The sequence below is a fragment of the Anomaloglossus baeobatrachus genome, chromosome 2 (assembly GCF_048569485.1).
Source record: "Anomaloglossus baeobatrachus isolate aAnoBae1 chromosome 2, aAnoBae1.hap1, whole genome shotgun sequence".
In the NCBI taxonomy this organism is placed as follows: domain Eukaryota; kingdom Metazoa; phylum Chordata; class Amphibia; order Anura; family Aromobatidae; genus Anomaloglossus; species Anomaloglossus baeobatrachus.
In genome coordinates this window covers 426924399-426942278 of record NC_134354.1, presented here as the reverse complement: position 1 = coordinate 426942278, position 17880 = coordinate 426924399, and the positions used below count along the sequence as shown (strand labels likewise).

The following is a 17880-nucleotide window of genomic DNA, read 5'->3' as shown; positions in this document are numbered from 1 at the left end:
CATTGATGACCTAGCGTAAGAATAGGCCATTAATGTAAAATTAGTGGATAACCTCCGTAAGTATGGCTTTGTGAAGGTGACATTGTGGACAATACTCCCACTCATAGGCAGTCACAAATCTTTATTGCTCTGGACTTCAAGCTGAAATGCCAAATACATTGTAATTTTCCCTCCAGGACAGGAGACAAACTCTAGCACAGCGCCACCTATTGGAAGTAGCGATCCTGAAAGTTAAATGTGGATTTTTAACAATCCTTTACAAATAACTTAGGATATATATGCCAGATCAGAATCCCAATTTGCAGACACTGTTTCGGGGTGCTTGCCCCTCACCAGTGCAAAGTATGGGGTGTCTGATCTGGCTATTAGAAGCTTTGTGGGACCACGGGGGAACACTATTCTCCTTATGGAGACTTTGCAAATACATTGTAATAAACTCATTTTCAGACTGATTCGAGAATCTGAATGTAAATTGTTAACACTTTCACTCACTGGCAGCAAGCAGAGATCTTCTAGAAAAAGTACTTAAAAATAGTTGCACACGTTTCTTGCTTGATGAATAAGCTGGCAAGACAAATCACAGGAGTATATTGTCTGGCCGACACCAACCTTCCCCAAATCCATAAATCTGGTGCTGGGAGTGCTCTAGATGGCTTCTAAAGACTACAAGAAAAGTTTGGACCCCTGAATAGGGTTATCCACATTACACTATCCAACCCCTTTAATCTGAATTGGAACTACTGAAAAAGGTAATCAGAAATCAGAAGTATCCTTTTGTTTACATAAAACTATGTTCCCATCACTTTCATTAGGCAAATGTTGACAACAACAAGCGAGGAAATGATTGAAAATGCAAATCATTTAGCTAAAGTGGTAAATACAATGGGATGCTGATACTTTCTAGCATAGTGGCACATGAAGGCAGCTATATCCTATTGATTTGGGTACATGAGAGTAGGGGCTGTGGGGGGCAGAGATTTATTATTGTTACCCAACAATTCTGTGAACTGTACTGAAGAAGGGAAGAGGTAACCGTTACATTAAGACGACGGGACTATAGCCTGCTACGATCATTCCTAACAGGTGAACAGACATGTTTCATTGAAACATATCCTAGCCTAAACAGTCACCTCAGCAGTGGTTGATCCGTCACATTTCACATCACCCGTGCCTATAAGATCCGTCAACCACAGTAGGAAAGATGGTTAAAGGGACTCTGATCATTCTGTACTGACAAAGTACAGGAGCTTAGTGCATCATGATGTGGCCAAACATTTAACTGCTACTTGTTTCCCCATCTATCTCCTTGCGTCTTTGGCTTTATGATGCCTGAGCTGCCAATCAAAGAAGTATGGGTGGAGATAGAGTTAAGACAAGTAACTGGGAATGTTTATAACACACATATACATATATATACATACGATATATAATATATATATATATATATATATATATACATACGATATATACATACGATATATAATATATCGTATGTATATATCGTATGTATATATATATATATATATATATATATATATATATATATATATATATATATATATATATATATATATATATACACACACACACACACATATATACATATATACATACATACATATATATACATACATACATACATATACATACACACATACATACATATACACATACATATATACACATGTACATACATACATACACACACACATACACACATACATATATACATACATATATACACATATATATATACACATGTATACACATACATATATATACATACATACACACATACATACATACGCGCATACATACATACATGCATACATACATACATGCATACATACATACATGCATAGGCTCACCATGATGCACGAGCACTTGTGCTTGGTTTGACTAGTCATTTTGTGCAGATCATAAATTTTATAGCATTTTCTGCAGTCAGGTTCATTTCTTGTACACAGTGTACCATTTTGCACTGGTGTAAGATGCTTGGGGATACAGCTAGGTGTAATATCTGTCATACTGTGCTGAACACTAAAGATCCTACAGTCCCCCATGGCATGCAAATTAGTTGACAGTGTGATGTGTAGGGGGGCGGGGGGTGTCAGGAGGATTAAAAAAAAAAAAAAGTCCAGCTATAGGAATTTAAACTGCTTATATTTTTGTCAGCCCCTGAAGTAGATTGTTAGCAGTGCTTGCTTACAGAAGACAGGAATGCTTAGCGGAAACGAGCATGCGGTGTATGAGGGGAGACGGAAGTGATAGTCAGCTGATTTGTCTGCAGACCACTATCTAATGTGCAAAGGGCACGAACTTCCCTCTAGCGTTTACAGTTGATGGCCTCAATTCCTGAAGACTCAGGGACTAGAGTAAGATTTGTGGTGTAAGGAATGCTGTTCAGCATGAATTTGATGAGTAGGTTTTGCCATACGCCATCCCACCCACTTGTCAGAGCAGAGTGAAAATGTTACGAGACCACAAAAGGTTGCACAGTTTTAGCGCAGCCTTGCGTGGCACCCAATTTTTGCGACTTTTCAAAGCTTTTTAAGCCAGAATTCTGGTGTAAAAGCGGTGATGAATTGGGGCCACTGCACACACATCTGTGAGCAGCTTTAGTCAACACCACTCGGCCACAGCAGAGAGGACTTACAAAACCTTGCTCTATTGAGAAATGTAGTTCTGACATGCCTAACTAGAGAAAGTCACATTTATTTCCTGAAACTGGAAAGCAGCAGCCACCTCTCATAGGAGAAATTAAATGCCGATCACACAATTTATAGGCCAGAAAGCAGGGGGAAGTGATAATAAATGCTGCGCTAATCACTCTGAATCTCTCCCCGCTCCATACCCAGAATAGCACAACCCTCGCCAGATTTCATTGGGATTACTGAGCAAGCATACATTGTTAGTACTGTACATCTAGGTCTACAAGGTGATACTTACCCTGCGACTGGGCATTCTCCACTGTGCCTGCTTCAAAACAGAATTAAAAAGATTGCAATCACTTTATAAAAAGAGCCGTCTATACAAGCCTACTTAATTGTACATTCATTATATGAAATACCCAATTTACTGATGGCTTAGAGGTACACTTATTGAAAATCCCTACTTGGGTTCATGGTATAGTTAACTTTACTGTCTGATACTGGGCAACTCTGTGCTTATACACCTTACATAGGCACTTTCATCCATGTTAACCAACGAACTGACTGTTCCAGGGATCATTCAACAAAGCTAAAAATCAAACTTCACTACTTGATATCACTAATCTAACAAGAAGAAGTACACCTGCGTCTGAGCAAATTAAACATTGACATATCTCCCAGGCAAGATGGCATTCATCCATGGATATTGAGGGAACTGAGCTCAGTAATTGACAGACCGCTGTATCTCATCTTCTTAGACTCTCTTGTAAAAGGTTTGATGACTCAAGATTGTAGGATTGCTGATGTGGTAACGATATTTAAGAAAATGTAAGAAGGAACTACCATCGGGGAAGCCTGACAGTGGTGGGCAAAGTTTGTGAGGGCATTTTAAGAGATGACATGCAACAATATATTAGCGGGAATAATATATCTGATATCTTTCATGAATCCATGCTGGTTAAGTCGTGTCTAACCAACATGTTGGGTTTCTATGAGGTGGGAAGTGCTAATCTGGATGTTTGGAATGCAGTTGATGTAATTTATCTGGACTTTGCAGCTCTTTAAGCAGGGACGAGGGGTAAACTATATCCAGATGGGTTAGGAATTGGCTAAAAGATAGAAAACAGTCATTGTAAATTGTACTTAAAAGCCCAGTCACACACAACGACTTACCAGCGATCCTGAAAACAATGCGACCTGATAGGGATCACTGGTAAGTCACTGGGAGGTCACAGGTGAGATGTCACACAGTCAGACCTTACCAACGATGCAGGAACAATACAGGTCGCAGAAGCGACCTGTATAATGATCTCAGCAGTCACTGTGACCCTGTCACACAGTGTCAAACACAGCGATGTGTCCTGCCCAGCAGGACATCGCCTTTGAAGAAAATGGCCTGGACCATTCTGCAAGGACTAGAGATCTCACAGCAGGGGCCTGATCGCTGGTAGGTGTCACACATAAGATCGCTAATGGGATCACTACTGTGTCACGGAAACCGTGACTCAGCGGCGATCTCGTTATGTGTGACGGTACCTTTAGTCTAATTGGGCTATAGTCAGCAGTGGGGTGCCGCAGGGATCTGTGCTAGGACCAATTCTTTTTAATCTCTTTATTAATGACCTTGTGGATGGGATTGATAGTAAAGTGTCAGTCTTTGCTGATGACACTAAACTATGCAGAATATTAAAAACGGATCATGATACAATATTACAAAATGATCTGGATAAGATGTCAGAATGGGCAGATACTTGCCAAATGAGATTTAATGTTGATAAATGTAAAGTAATGCACCTAGGACGGAGTAATCCTATAGCTGCATATACATTAAATGGAAGTAAACTCGGGACTACAGAACAGGAGAAAGACTTGGGTATTCTGGTTCCAAGTAAGCTGAGCAGCAGCACTCAATGTCAAGCAGCAGCTGCTAAAGCAAACAAGAGTTTAGGGTATACAGTGGGCACGGAAAGTATTCAGACCCCTTTAAAAAATTTTCACTCTTTCCTTCATTGCAGTCAGTTGGTAAATTCAAAAAAGTTTTTTTTTTTCTCATTAATGTACACTTTGCTCCCCATCTTGTCAGAAAAAAAAAAACAAATGTACAAAATCTTGCAAATTTATTAAACCAGAAAAACTGAAATATCACATGGTCATAAGTATTCAGACCCTTTGTTCAGACACTCATATTTCAGTCACATGCTGTCCATTTCCTGGGGATCCTACTTGAGATGATTCTACTCCTTCATTGGAGTCCAGCTGTGTTTAATTAACCCCTTCACGACCGCGGGCCGTAAAATTACGTCCTATTTTAACGTGACTTAACGACCAGGGACGTAATTTTACGGCCTAAACTTCATTTGATTGCCGTGGCCATAGCAACGGCTTTCAAATGATGTCCCCTGCTGTTTCTTACAGCAGGGGACCTTTGCTTGACCCCAGGGGGGGCGGCATCGCCACCCCCTATCGACGATCGATGTGATTGGCTGTTCAAATCTGAACCGCCAACCACATCGATCGCACTAATTTCGGCAAAAATAATGCCCGAATTAGTGCGATCCTGTGAGATCCAGCTATGAGATGCCGCAGCTGCTGCAGCATATCATAGGTGGACCTCAAACATGTCGCCCCCAGCCCCTGCAGCACTGATTGGAGCGATCGTGCTATGACGCGCAATCGCTCCAATCAGTGTGCAGTGGGGCGGTCTGATCTGCCGGTGGCCGCCCTCCCCAGGCCTGTGCTTGCCTGCGAGCCCTCCCCCAACATGGCTGCAGCGTGCAGTGGCTGGTACTTGTGGTACCACGCCACCGCTGCTGCTGCCGCCGTCATCGCTGAGGTCACCGCTGCTGCTGCTGCACGTGGGTACTGTGCTCACTTTGCAGCCCGTGCGCGCTCCCGTGGTGCCCCTGCGCGCTGCCGTGATAGCCCCTGCCGTGCCCCCCCCGCGATCTGCTCCAAAACCCCCCCCCCCCCGACATCCCGATCTGCTCCCCCCGCGATCTGACTGCCTCCCCCATTATCTTTATTCTGCTTCTGCAGCTCCCTCTCCGGTCTCCCCCTCTGCTCTCCCCCCTCCCCCTCTGCTCTCAACCCCCTCTGCTCTCAACCCCCCCTCTCCCCCTCTGCTCTCCCCCAACGTCCTCTTACCTGTCTTCACCGGCCTGATCACATCTGCGTCCATCGCTGGGTCCTTCCTGGGCATTCTGCTGATCTGCCTGCTGCTCCTGTAAAGCTGTCCATCTCTCTGCCATCTGTTCCTCTGCAGCTCTTCTGGTCAGTGATCCTCCTGCTAGTCCTCTGGGTACTGTGAGTATAACTTTTTTTTTTTTTTCCGTATCCCCTGTCCATTTTTACACCTCATCCGTCCCGCCAAGCGCTGATCAGGGATGCAGATAACGGATCGGCATCCCTGCTCAATTTTTGGCGTGACTTTTTTTCCGTATCCCCGACGCTTTTTGTATCGCATCCGTCCGTGCGTCCCGCCAAGCGCTGATCAGGGATGCAGATAACGGATCGGCATCCATGGTCAATTTTTGGCGTGACTTTTTTCCGTATCCCCGACGCTTTTTGTATTGCATCCGTCCGTGCGTCCCGCCAAGCGCTGATCAGGGATGCACATAACGGATCGGCATCCATGGTCAATTTTTGGCGTGACTTTTTTCCGTATTCACGACGCTTTTTGTATCGCATCCGTCCGTGCATCCCGCCAAGCGCTGATCAGGGATGCATATAACGTATCTGCATCCATGGTCAATTTTTGGCGTGACTTTTTTTCCGTATCCCCGACGCTTTTTTTTATCGCATCCGACCGTGCGTCCTGCAGCGGCCGATCAGTGCACTGTGTCTGTGCGTTTGAAAAGTCAAATGGCGCTCCTTCTCTTCTGAGCCCCGCCATGCGCCCAAACAATTACTTTCCACCACATATGAGGTATCTGCGTACTCAGGAGAAAATGCACAATACATTTTATGGTGCATTTTTTCCTGTTACCCTCGTGAAAAAAAAAGCTACCTAGTTGAAGCAACCGTTTTGTGGTAAAAAAAAAATTTTCTTTTCACGGCTCAACGCTATAAACTTCTGTGAAGCCCCCAGGGGTTCAAAGTGCTCACCAAACATCTAGAAAAATTATTTGAGGGCTCTAGTTTCCAAAATGGGGTCACTTGTGGGGGAGCTCCATTGTTTAGGCACCTCAGGGGGTCTTCAAACCCGACATGGCGTCCGCTAACAGGTGCAGCTAATTTTGCACTCAAAAATTCAAATGGCGCTCCTTGCCTTCCGAGCACTGCTGTGTGTCCAAACATTTGATTTCCACCACATATGAGGTATCTGCGTACTCAGGAGAAAATGCACAATACATTTTATGGTGCATTTTTTCCTGTTACCCTCGTGAAAAAAAAAGCTACCTAGTTGAAGCAACCGTTTTGTGGTAAAAAAAAATTTTCTTTTCACGGCTCAACGCTATAAACTTCTGTGAAGCCCCCAGGGGTTCAAAGTGCTCACCAAACATCTAGAAAAATTATTTGAGGGCTCTAGTTTCCAAAATGGGGTCACTTGTGGGGGAGCTCCATTGGTTAGGCACCTCAGGGGGTCTTCAAACCCGACATGGCGTCCGCTAATGAGTGCAGCTAATTTTGCGTTCAAAAATTCAAATGGCGCTCCTTCCCTTCCGAGCTCTGCCGTGCGCCCAAACAATTGATTTTTACCACATATGGGGTATCAGCGTACTCAGGAGAACATGCACAATAAATTGTAGGGTGCACTTTCTCTTTTCTCCCTTGTAAAAATGAAAATTTTATGGCTAAAGTAACATTTTTGTGTTAAAAAGTAAAATTTTCATTTTTTCCTTCCACATTGCTTTGGTTCCTGTGAAGCACCTAAAGGGTTAATAAACTTATTGGATGTGGTTTTGAGCAGTGTGAGGGGTGTAGTTTTTAGAATGGGGTCACTTTTGGGTATTTTCTGTCACCTAGGCCTCTCAAAGTCACCTCAAATGTAATGTGGTCCCTAAAAAAAATTATTTTGTAAATTTTGTTGGAAAAATGAGAATTTGCTGATGACCTTTGACCCCTTCTAACTTCCTAACGGAAAAAAAATTTGTTTCGAAAATTGCGCTGATGTAAAGTACACAAGTGGGAAATGTTATTTAGTAACTATTTTGTGTGACATATTTCTCAGATTTATGGCCATAAATTTTCAGTTTGAAAATTGCGAAATTTTCAAAATTTTCGCCAAATTTACTAAATTTTCACAAATAAACGCAAAAAATATCGGCCTAAATTTACAACTGACATGAAGTACAATATGTCACGAAAAAACAATCTCAGAATCGCCAGGATCCGTTGAAGCGTTCCAGAGTTATAACCTGTCAAAGTGACACTGGTCAGAATTGCAAAAAATGGCCCGGTCATTAGGGTGTTTTAGTGGCCGGGGGTGAAGGGGTTAAACTGATAGGACTTGATTTGGAAAGGCACACATCTGTCTATATAAGACCTCACAGTGCCTGTCAGATCAAATGAGAATCATGAGGTCAAAAGGAACTGCCCAAGGAGCTCAGAGACAGAATTGTGGCAAGGCACAGATCTGGCCAAGTATACTAAGGGTATGTGCGCACGTTGCTTTTTACCTGCTTTTTTGCTGCTTTTTCTTCTGCGCTGTTTAATGCCAAAATGGATGTGTTCTTCTATTCAAGCAAAGTCTATGGGAATTTGGGTTTGTTGTTCACACTATGTTGTTCAAAATGCTGCCTTTTTGTGGCAGAACTTTGGTCAAAAACTCAGCTTTTCAAAGAAGCAACATGTCAATTGTTTTTGCCATTTGGGGTTTTGCACTGCAAAGCTGAGTTTTTGACCAAAGTTCTGCCGCAAAAAGGCAGCATTTTGAACAACATAGTGTGAACAAGAAACCCAAATTCCCATAGACTTTGCTTGAATAGAAGAACACATCCATTTTGGCATTAAACAGCGCAGAAGAAAAAGCAGCAAAAAAGCAGGTAAAAAGCAGGTAAAAAGCAACGTGCGCACATACCCTAAAGAATTTCTGCAGTACTTAAGGTTTTAAGAGCACATTGGCCTCAATAATCCTTAAATGGAATAAATTTGCAACCCCCAAAATTCTTCCTAGACCTGGCCGTCCACCCAAACTGAGCAATCGTGGGAGAAGAGCCTTGGTGAGATAGGTAAAGAAGAACCCAAAGATCACTGTGGCTGAGCTCCAAAGATGCAGTAGGGAGATGGGAGAAAGTGCCATAAAGTAAACTATCACTGCAGCCCTCCACCAGTCGGGCCTTTACGGCAGAGTTGACTGACAGAAGCATCGACTCAGTGCAAGACGTATGAAAGCCCGCATAGAGTTTGCAAAAACACATTAAGGACTCTCAGACTATGAGAAATAAGATTCTCTGTTCTGATGAGATGAAGATGGAACTTTTTGGTGTTAATTCTAAGAGGTATGTGTGGAGAAAACCAAGCACTGCACATTACCTGCTGAATACAATCCCAACAGTGAAACATGGTGGTGGCAGCATCATGCTATGGGGGTGTTTTTCAACTACAGGGACAGGACGACTGGTTGCAATTAAAAGGAAGAATGAATGCAACCAAGTACAGATATATTTTGGAAGAAAATCACTTCCAGAGTGCTCTGGACTTCAGACTTGGCCAAAGGTTCACCTTCCAACAAGAGAATGCCCCTAAGCACACAGCTAAAATAACAAAGGAGTGGCTTCAGAACAAGTCTGTGACCATTCTTGACTGGTCCAGCCAGAGCCCTGACCTAAACCCAATTGAGCATCTCTGGAGAGACCTGAAAATGGCTGTCCACCTACATTCACCATCCAACCTGATGGAACTGGAGAGGATCTGCAAGGTTAGAATGGCAGAGGATCCCCAAATGCAGGTGTGAAAAACTTGATGCATCATTGCCAAGAAGACTCATGGCTGTACTAGCTCAAAAGGGTGCGTTTAGTCAATGAACAAAAGGGTATGAATACTTATGACCATGTGATATTTCAGTTTTTCCGGTTTAAAAAAGTTTGGAAAAATTTCTTGATTTCTGTCAAGATGGGGTGCAGAGTGTACATTAATGAGAAAACAAATGAACTTTTTTGAACTTACCAAACGGCTGCAATGAAAGAGTGAAAAATTTAAAGGGGTCTGAAGACTTTCTGTACCCACTGTAAAAAAGAGAATAGACACCATGATCCCAATGGATTGTTACACCTCTATAAATCACTTGTAAGGCCACGACTGGAATATGGGATCCAGTTTTTAGACTCCAAATTTTAAAAAAGGACATTCAGAAGTTAGTCCAAAGGCAAACAACTAGATTATTGTAAGGAATGAAGGCCTCCCATATGATGGAAAAGATGGGGTTGTTTAGCTTTAAAAAAAAAAAAAAAAAAAAAAATAAAACCACACATCTCAGAGGAGATCTCATTTATTTTGTATAAATACATGTGTGGTTAATATAAAGGATTGGAACATGACATTCCTTCTAAAGACAATACTAAGGGCCAGGGGGCATACACTGAGTGGAAGAAAAGCGATTCCAGCAGCTAAATAGGAAAGGGTTCTTTACAGTTAGAGCAGTCAGACTGTGGAATGCCCTAACACAAGAGGTAGTAATGGCAGATAATATAACAGCTTTCAAAAAAGGGCTGGATGATTTCTTCAGTACTCAACATTGTCGGTTATAGATAATTTAGTGAAAAAAATGTATATGTGGAGGAAGATTGAACTTTATGGACCTAGGTCTTTTTTCAACCTATGTAACTATGTATATCAGCCAGTGAAATGTTTCAATGCTCCCAACTTGCCCTAGCAGTATGTTAATGTGTTTACAGTGGGGAGAAGAAAAAAAAATGCTGTTACCAGACACCAGAGCTTACATCTTAGAAAAAAGAAAGGATCAGGAGATTACATTTATGCTGGATGATGCTTTTTCTCAATACTAGGATTTGAAACAGTGTAGTGAGCCTTCCATTCCCAACAGATGGTTGGCGTGGATCTGGCTGACTTTAATAAAGTGTGTATGGGGACACAAGCTTAAAACTGAAAAATTAGTTCACTAGAACCTTTATAGCCAAAATGATTAGATTACATTTCAATTGCTTACAGAGATACTAGAATTGACAACAGGGAATGTGTCCATACTGGAGGTTGAAGCCAATGGTGAACATTGGTCGCATTCTATCAATGTGACCACCTTAAGTAAGCTCCTCAGGTTCTTAAAGTATTCAATCCTATGTAAAAAGCAGTCCACTATCCTGCGTGCACGTTCTTTGTACTGGTGTGTATATGGGAATAGCTGTCAGTGAGCAGAGAGGAGAAGACAGACTGGCAACGAGGCTCTCTGTGCACAGTATTTGGTGATGTTCCGATTGTTGGCGGCTGCTGGGACACTTCTAAAGGATGGATTTCTAGTACCTGGCTGCAGCTACTATAGTTTTGATGAAGCTGCTGTGTTCTGGCAGCATCCGAGAACTTTGAGGATAAGCGCCATCAATAAAAACCAGTAGTGGTCATCCCCTATACGTGCTCAGGGTGTGACTACAATAAAGGAGGAGTCACTGCCTCGTGAGTTTCCCCACATGACACCAGCCTTTTTAGCTTGATCGACCACATTTTCTTGCCTGGCTCTTAAATTTCACACAGTGTATGAAGATAAAGAAGAATGTGATAGGCGGGAGAACAACCTCCGGAGGCACAGTCTTCTTATGTGCTCCATTAGCCCTTGAACACTTAAAGGGAACCGGTCACCTAGAATATGCGTTCTGAGCTATCAGCAGACGCATATGTGCCCCAATTACACCTCCCTACCCATCCCTGTGTTATAAAATTGTGTAATATGAAAGTAATAAAAAAAGTTTTATTACGTTCATATTTCCTATGTAAACAGCAGGGAATGTGGTCACAGGGGCGGCGCCTTGCCCTATGGACGTCTGCATATTTCCGTGGTATTACGCCCCTGTGGGCGTGATACCATGGAGTCACATGAGCAACGTCGCCGTCGCTCTTTCTATCCTGCAAGCATTGTGGCAGGCTTCATTTCCGGGTGTTCACGCGCCGCCTTCAGGCGCACACTGCGCATGCGCAGTGCGCGTCTGAAACTGACAAGGAGAACCCGGAAGAGAAGCCTGCCGCAATAGTAAGTGTAAACGCGCGCAGGATAGAATGAGCGACGGGGACGTTGCTCATGTGACTCCATGGTATTACGCCCACAGGGGCTTGATACCACGGAAACTTGCCCTATGCAGACGTACATAGGGCAAGGCGCCACCCCTGTGACCACATTCCCTGCTATTTACATACGAAATATGAAAGTAATAAAACGTTTTATTACTTTCATATTATACAATTTTATAACACGGATGGGTAGGGAGGTGTAATTAGGGCACATATGCGTGTCTGCTGATAGCTCAGAATGCATATTTTAGGTGACAGGTTCCCTTTAATGCCCAAAATGCATATGCATTTAAATGCAAATTACTCTGGAATTGACTAAATAAAAGGAGCAGATAGATTTACATTTTTAAGACCTTCATGTCCATAAATACAGTTTTGAGGGATTGATCTTACCGACAGATTCCCTTTAATGGTTGAAACCTTGGGGGTTATAATGTACACAAGACATGTGTCCTCTACTAAAATACTAAAACCACAAGAAAACGAATAGCATTTAAAGAACTGGAAGCCTAAGGAAAAATACCAGTCTACATCACAGGGAAGTCTTATGACATCACAGCCATTGATAGGAGAGGTTACCCATTTAGCCTGTCAACCATGATGCTCTTTTGGAAAAAGTGACTGCTGAGACGTCTTACTAGCAAAATGTGTAGTAGGAGCACTTCAAGAATTCCTAGTTCTCAAGCTCAGCGCCAGCAAGTCCAGAGGCTGTCTTTACTGTCCATCGCACAGTTATTGATTGCATCAGTGTACACCCAATAAAGTCCTCCAGACTTCCCAGAATTAGGATGCGCTTTCCAGGGCAGGAATTTAAAATTGTTCTAATACAAGAGCATAATGTAAATATAAACCGTAATCATCATAGCCTCTGCTTAGCACAGCACCAGGTAGGCCCGAAAGGTCCGTTACAAAAGGAGCCAACCCATCTAAAACACTACTTGGGCAACATTTTATTCCAGAACTTAAAATTTTCTAATGCAAAGCGTGGAGATTTTGATTTTTATGTCTCTTTAGAGCACTTGCACCTCCGATCTTTGGGTTATTATACTACATACCACAGTATTGCTGCATAGAATATAAATCTCAGCCTCTTCTGGAGATCAGCCATCATCAGGCATTTACATGTTAACAGCCACAGTTGGAACACTACTCCAGTTGCGGCTCTTAAAAAGACAGATGCCGCTTTGTAATACAGCTGGTACCTGAGGAATGTGGAGGAATCTCAGCTCTTGTGGACCCTCTTACCTGGAAGAGTTAAAGGGGTTGTCCAGGCTGGGCACGCACGTCTGCAGTCACTATATGTGGCCTGTCATGATTCTCCGATGCTAGGCTTTCATGTGCCTGCAAGAATGCAAGTTGCATACTTCCGGTCACTATCTGACTAGATGTGTCCGACCTTGCTCAATTCACTTGTATGGAGCAAGTCCGCACATATTTAATCAGCATGTGACTGCATCCTTGCAGTCACAAGTCAGTCTGCTCCCTGCACTGTGAGGGTTCAACAAGTTTGCAGCCGCAGACTGATTGCAGACTTCTATCCCCAGCCACGACAACCTCTTAAGGACCTTTCACTGAATTTGCTAAATTAAACCAAGTACCCCCTCCAGTTGCCACTGTTCTCCAATTCTATGATACTCACTTTTGAGCCCCCCCATTCTAAAGTTATGCTCCCTAATAATAAAGAGTGGCTAACATGGAAAAGGTCACCTCTATGACACTGGCCAATCAAAACTGGCTAATGTCAAGAGTAGAAAAAGCAAATGCACACAAAAGGTCACAGCACCAGCTTGGCTCGACGTGTTCGAGAAGAGTTAGGTCTAAAGTGAGAAGCAGAGAGTGGCACAGTCACTGCGTCCCTTCCTGCTACTGGCATGCTGGTCAGGTCCAGCGCTCCCCCTCTCCAGAGCTTCTGCATTTCTGGGGCTGGAAGGATGCAGCAACCGGAGTTCTCACAAGAAAGTGCTGAGGCAGACTGTAGCTGTGACCTTCTCTGTGGGCATCTGCTTTATTCCTTTCTGACATGGTTGTGTTTTGATTACTTTTTGTCCTGACGCTTGCCAAACACCCACAGATGCCAAAATGGCAGCCTGAATCAGCGCGTTCTCCTGAGATGAGAAACATTTAAAGAGAACACGCTGAGAGCCCCGCAGGCATTGCGTCCCTTCCAGCTACTGGCGTGCAGGTCAGGACCAGAACACCCTCTCCAATACTCCTGGGTTTCAGTAGCAAGAAGAGATGCGGTGTTTGTGGAGCGCTCGCTAGAACGTCTAGAACAGAGGTCTCAAACACGCGGCCCCCAAGGCTGCTTCGTACGACCCCCAGGCCTGTGCCCCCGGTGACCATCACGGCTGGTGCAGGGGCCGTAGCCCCTGTCAGCGATTTGTGTCAGATGAATGTTTTGCCGGTGCTGCGCGTGCAGTGAGGCTCTCTGTGCACAACTATTCCTCCAAAGCTGCATTGGAAACATTGTGCACAGAGAGCCTGACTCTGCACACACAGCGACGGCAAAACAATCATCTGACAAATTGCTGACAGTGGCTGCAGCCCCTGCACCGGCCGAAGGAACGCGGGACAGGTGAGAAGAATGTGGTGTGTGTGTGTGTGTGGTTGGGAACGGCACATTAACCCCTTAGTGAGCTATGATGTACTGGGTACTTCATGGGTCCTTAAGTACCAGGGAGCCATGACGTACCCAGTACGTCATGGTGAGATCGGTTTGCAAATACCTTAGATTCGGGAAGGAGGGGACCTCTGCCTGACCTCAGGATGGGTGGTGTCTCCTCCCCGGACCTATGGAGGCTGTGATTAACCAATCACAGCCACTAATGTTTCAGCCATTGAAAAAAGGCTGAAACATTGAAATCCAGCCATGATCAGTGCAGTAATAGCCCTGATCATTGGCTGGAGCTGGGTGACCCCTGTGGAAGCTGTGAGGACTGGAGAGCGATTGGTAAGTTATAGCCACTGCCCCCTTTCAGCCGCCCACATTACTAGATGGGGACATTACAAGGATGGGCACAAAACTATTGGATGGGGACATTACTATAAACTGGGGACAAGGGTAGGGACATTACTATGGGATGGGGACATTACTGTAGGATGGGGACATTACTGTAGGATGGGGACATTATTATAGGATGGGGAGAAGGATAAGACACATTACTACAAGATGGGGACAGCACTACAGGTTAGGGAGAAGGATGGGGAACATTACTATCAGGGCTGTGGAGTCGGTAAGCCAAACCTTCGACTCAGACTCCTCAAATTCTCTTGCACCGACTCCGACTCCGGCTCCGACTCCGGCTCCGACTCCTACATATATTGCTTAGTTAGGTGAAAAATTTATTGTAGTACATGAATATGTGTATGTGAACATCAGACATTTAATAATTTTTATGATACGATAATCAAGATATTTGGATAGAACATAAAATATATTTATTGGAATACAACTTTAGAACACAAAAAACTGTAATAAATTGTAAATATGTAATACACTATGTAATATACAGTAGATTACATATATATCTTGTGTGTGTATATACACTGTGTGTATATATATATATATATATATATATATATATATATATATATATATATATTACATATTTACAATTTATTAGTTTTTTGTGTTCTAAAGTTGTATTCCAATAAATATTTTATGTTCTATCCAAATATCTTGATTATTGTATCATAAAAACAATTAAATGTCTGATGTTCACATTGTACTACAATAAATTTTTCACTTAAATATAAGCATTATACTAAATGTTATTATTTAGTAAAATATTCAGCACATTCTGCATTGCACTCCTGTCCCCAATTTATTATATATTTTAGGAGTCGGAGTCGGTGCATTTTATACCGACTCCGACTCCACCAAAATGAGCTCCGACTCCGACTCCACGACTCCGACTCCACAGCCCTGATTACTATAGGATGGGGACAAGGATGGGGAACATTACTATAGGATGGGGACAAGGATGGGGAACATTACTATAGGATGGGGACAAGGATGGGGAACATTACTATAGGATGGGGACAAGGATGGGGCACAATACTACAAGATGGGGAATATTACTAAAAGATGTTGGCCAAAATTTCTATATAATGCTAATTGTAACACTATTAGTTACAAGAAAGGGATAAAATTAAAAAAACCCTCAAAATAATGACTTTTTTTTACCATCAAAATTTTATTATTTTTATATTTATTTAAACAAAGAATGTGCACATTTGTTATAACAAACAAGTGACAAATGTTCAAAAATCAGTGATCCCAAGGTGTGTTAAAAAAAAAAAAAAAATAATATATGGTACCAATAAAATGCCACTTTGTCCTGCAAAGAATGCAGCCCCCAAAATTATTTTTTTTCCTCTGTGCGGCCTATACACCCAGCCGAGTTTGAGACAATGGCGATATTCCTGCAGGTATTTGAGACTACATGAACAACTGGCATGTTAATTGCAACAGGTTCAGCAAATAAAAAACATAAGTTTACCACGTTTGGATTAACCTCATTTAATAGATCCATGGCACATCAAAAGGGCCAGCCTTGGATTTAGTCTATGGATTGCTGCATCATTTTTCACACAAAAATGAAAATCTATTGTCTAAACATACACGTAGCCATTCTTTAAATGTATCCCTAGCTTATTGTACACACATCTGAAAGGAAGCAGAACGTCTCTAATAAATATTTGGAGTGGTGGTGACAGCTCAGTACTAGTATTTATAAAAACATATTCATAGCTTCCAACATTGGCGGTATGTATAGGCTAATGAATAGGGGCGTAATACAACAGTGGCCAGAAGTTTTGAGACTGAAGCAGCAAACTTTGAAACAACAAAATTTGTGTCAGTGTTTTTTGATCTTTTAGTCAAATGTTTCTATGGTTACTGAAGTATTTTATAAGACTCAATATTTATATTGTTGTCCACTTAGGCTGCTTTCACACATCCGGTTTTCCTGTGCGGCACAATCCGGCGTTTTGCTGAAAAACTGCCGGCTGCGTTTTTTTTTGCATAGACTTTCATTAGTGCCATATTCTGCCGCATGGACTTGCGTTCGTTCCGGTTTTTGCCACATGCGGCAGATTTAGCCGATGCGGCGGCCGGATGGAACGTTACCTGGCACGTTTTTTGGTCTGGCAAAAAAACCCAAAAAAAAACACTGCATCGCACCGCATCCGGCCAATGCGACGCGATTTGCAATGCATGCCTAAGGACGCCGCATGTGGCGTCCTGCGCCAAACACCGCATCCGGCTGCCGCATGCGTTTTTTTCCACTGCACATGCTCAGTAGTGTGCCGCAAGCGGCAAAAACCAGACGAGCTGCATGTCAAAAACTTATGCAAAGGATGCGGTATTGTCGCCGCATCCGTTACATAGGTTTTAGAGCCGCATTGGCCGGCTCTGCTAAAATCGGAGGTGTGACAGCAGCCTTATTTTTCAAGACTTCTGAAACTCGCCATGGCTTGCTGGATATCAGCTTCTAAACCAAATCCTGACTGATGGGAACTCTGTTTTGCCTAATATTTGTGTTTGTCACCAGCTTTTTTGAGAATTGACCACAGTCTCAATCTCATAGTGACTGAGATCTGGGGAGTGTCCCGGCTATGCAACCAAAATGTTGTCTTCAATGAGCCACTTTGTTTTCACTTTTGCCTTGTGACATGAAGCTGAATCTTGCTGGAAAAAGCATTGATTGATCACCACTAAATTGCTTCTTGATGGTTGGGAGAACTTGCTATTAGAAGAGGTTTAGATACCATTCTTTGTTCATGCAGAGTTTTTAGACAAAATTGTAGGTGAGACCACTTCCATGGATATTAAAAAAAAAACAACAAAAAAACAAACAAACATCACACATGAATGGCCTCAGGATGCTTTACAGTTGGCATGTGACAGGACTCATGGTAGCGCTATTTGTTGTCCGGACAATCCTTCTTCCAGATGTCCCAAACAGTCTGAAGGAGGCTTCATCAGAGGAAATAAATTTGCCCAGTCCTCTTCAGTCTAATCCAGGGGTCTCAAACTCAGCTGGGTGTA

The 17880-nt window shown here is 42.8% G+C and overlaps 1 protein-coding gene across 4 annotated transcripts in view; it reads right to left on the bottom strand.

Annotated features, from left to right (window-relative positions):
- CLTC (clathrin heavy chain) overlaps positions 1-17880 on the bottom strand; it is a 105960-nt gene that overhangs the window by 57259 nt on the left and 30821 nt on the right. For 2 of the 4 annotated variants that reach the window (XM_075336225.1, XM_075336226.1), the window contains exon 3: positions 2950-2979. The exons of the other annotated variants lie outside the window; for them this stretch is intronic. In XM_075336225.1, coding sequence (XP_075192340.1) covers positions 2950-2979 — 30 coding nt within the window. The remainder of the gene's footprint in view (positions 1-2949; positions 2980-17880) is intronic. 4 annotated transcript variants of the gene reach the window in all.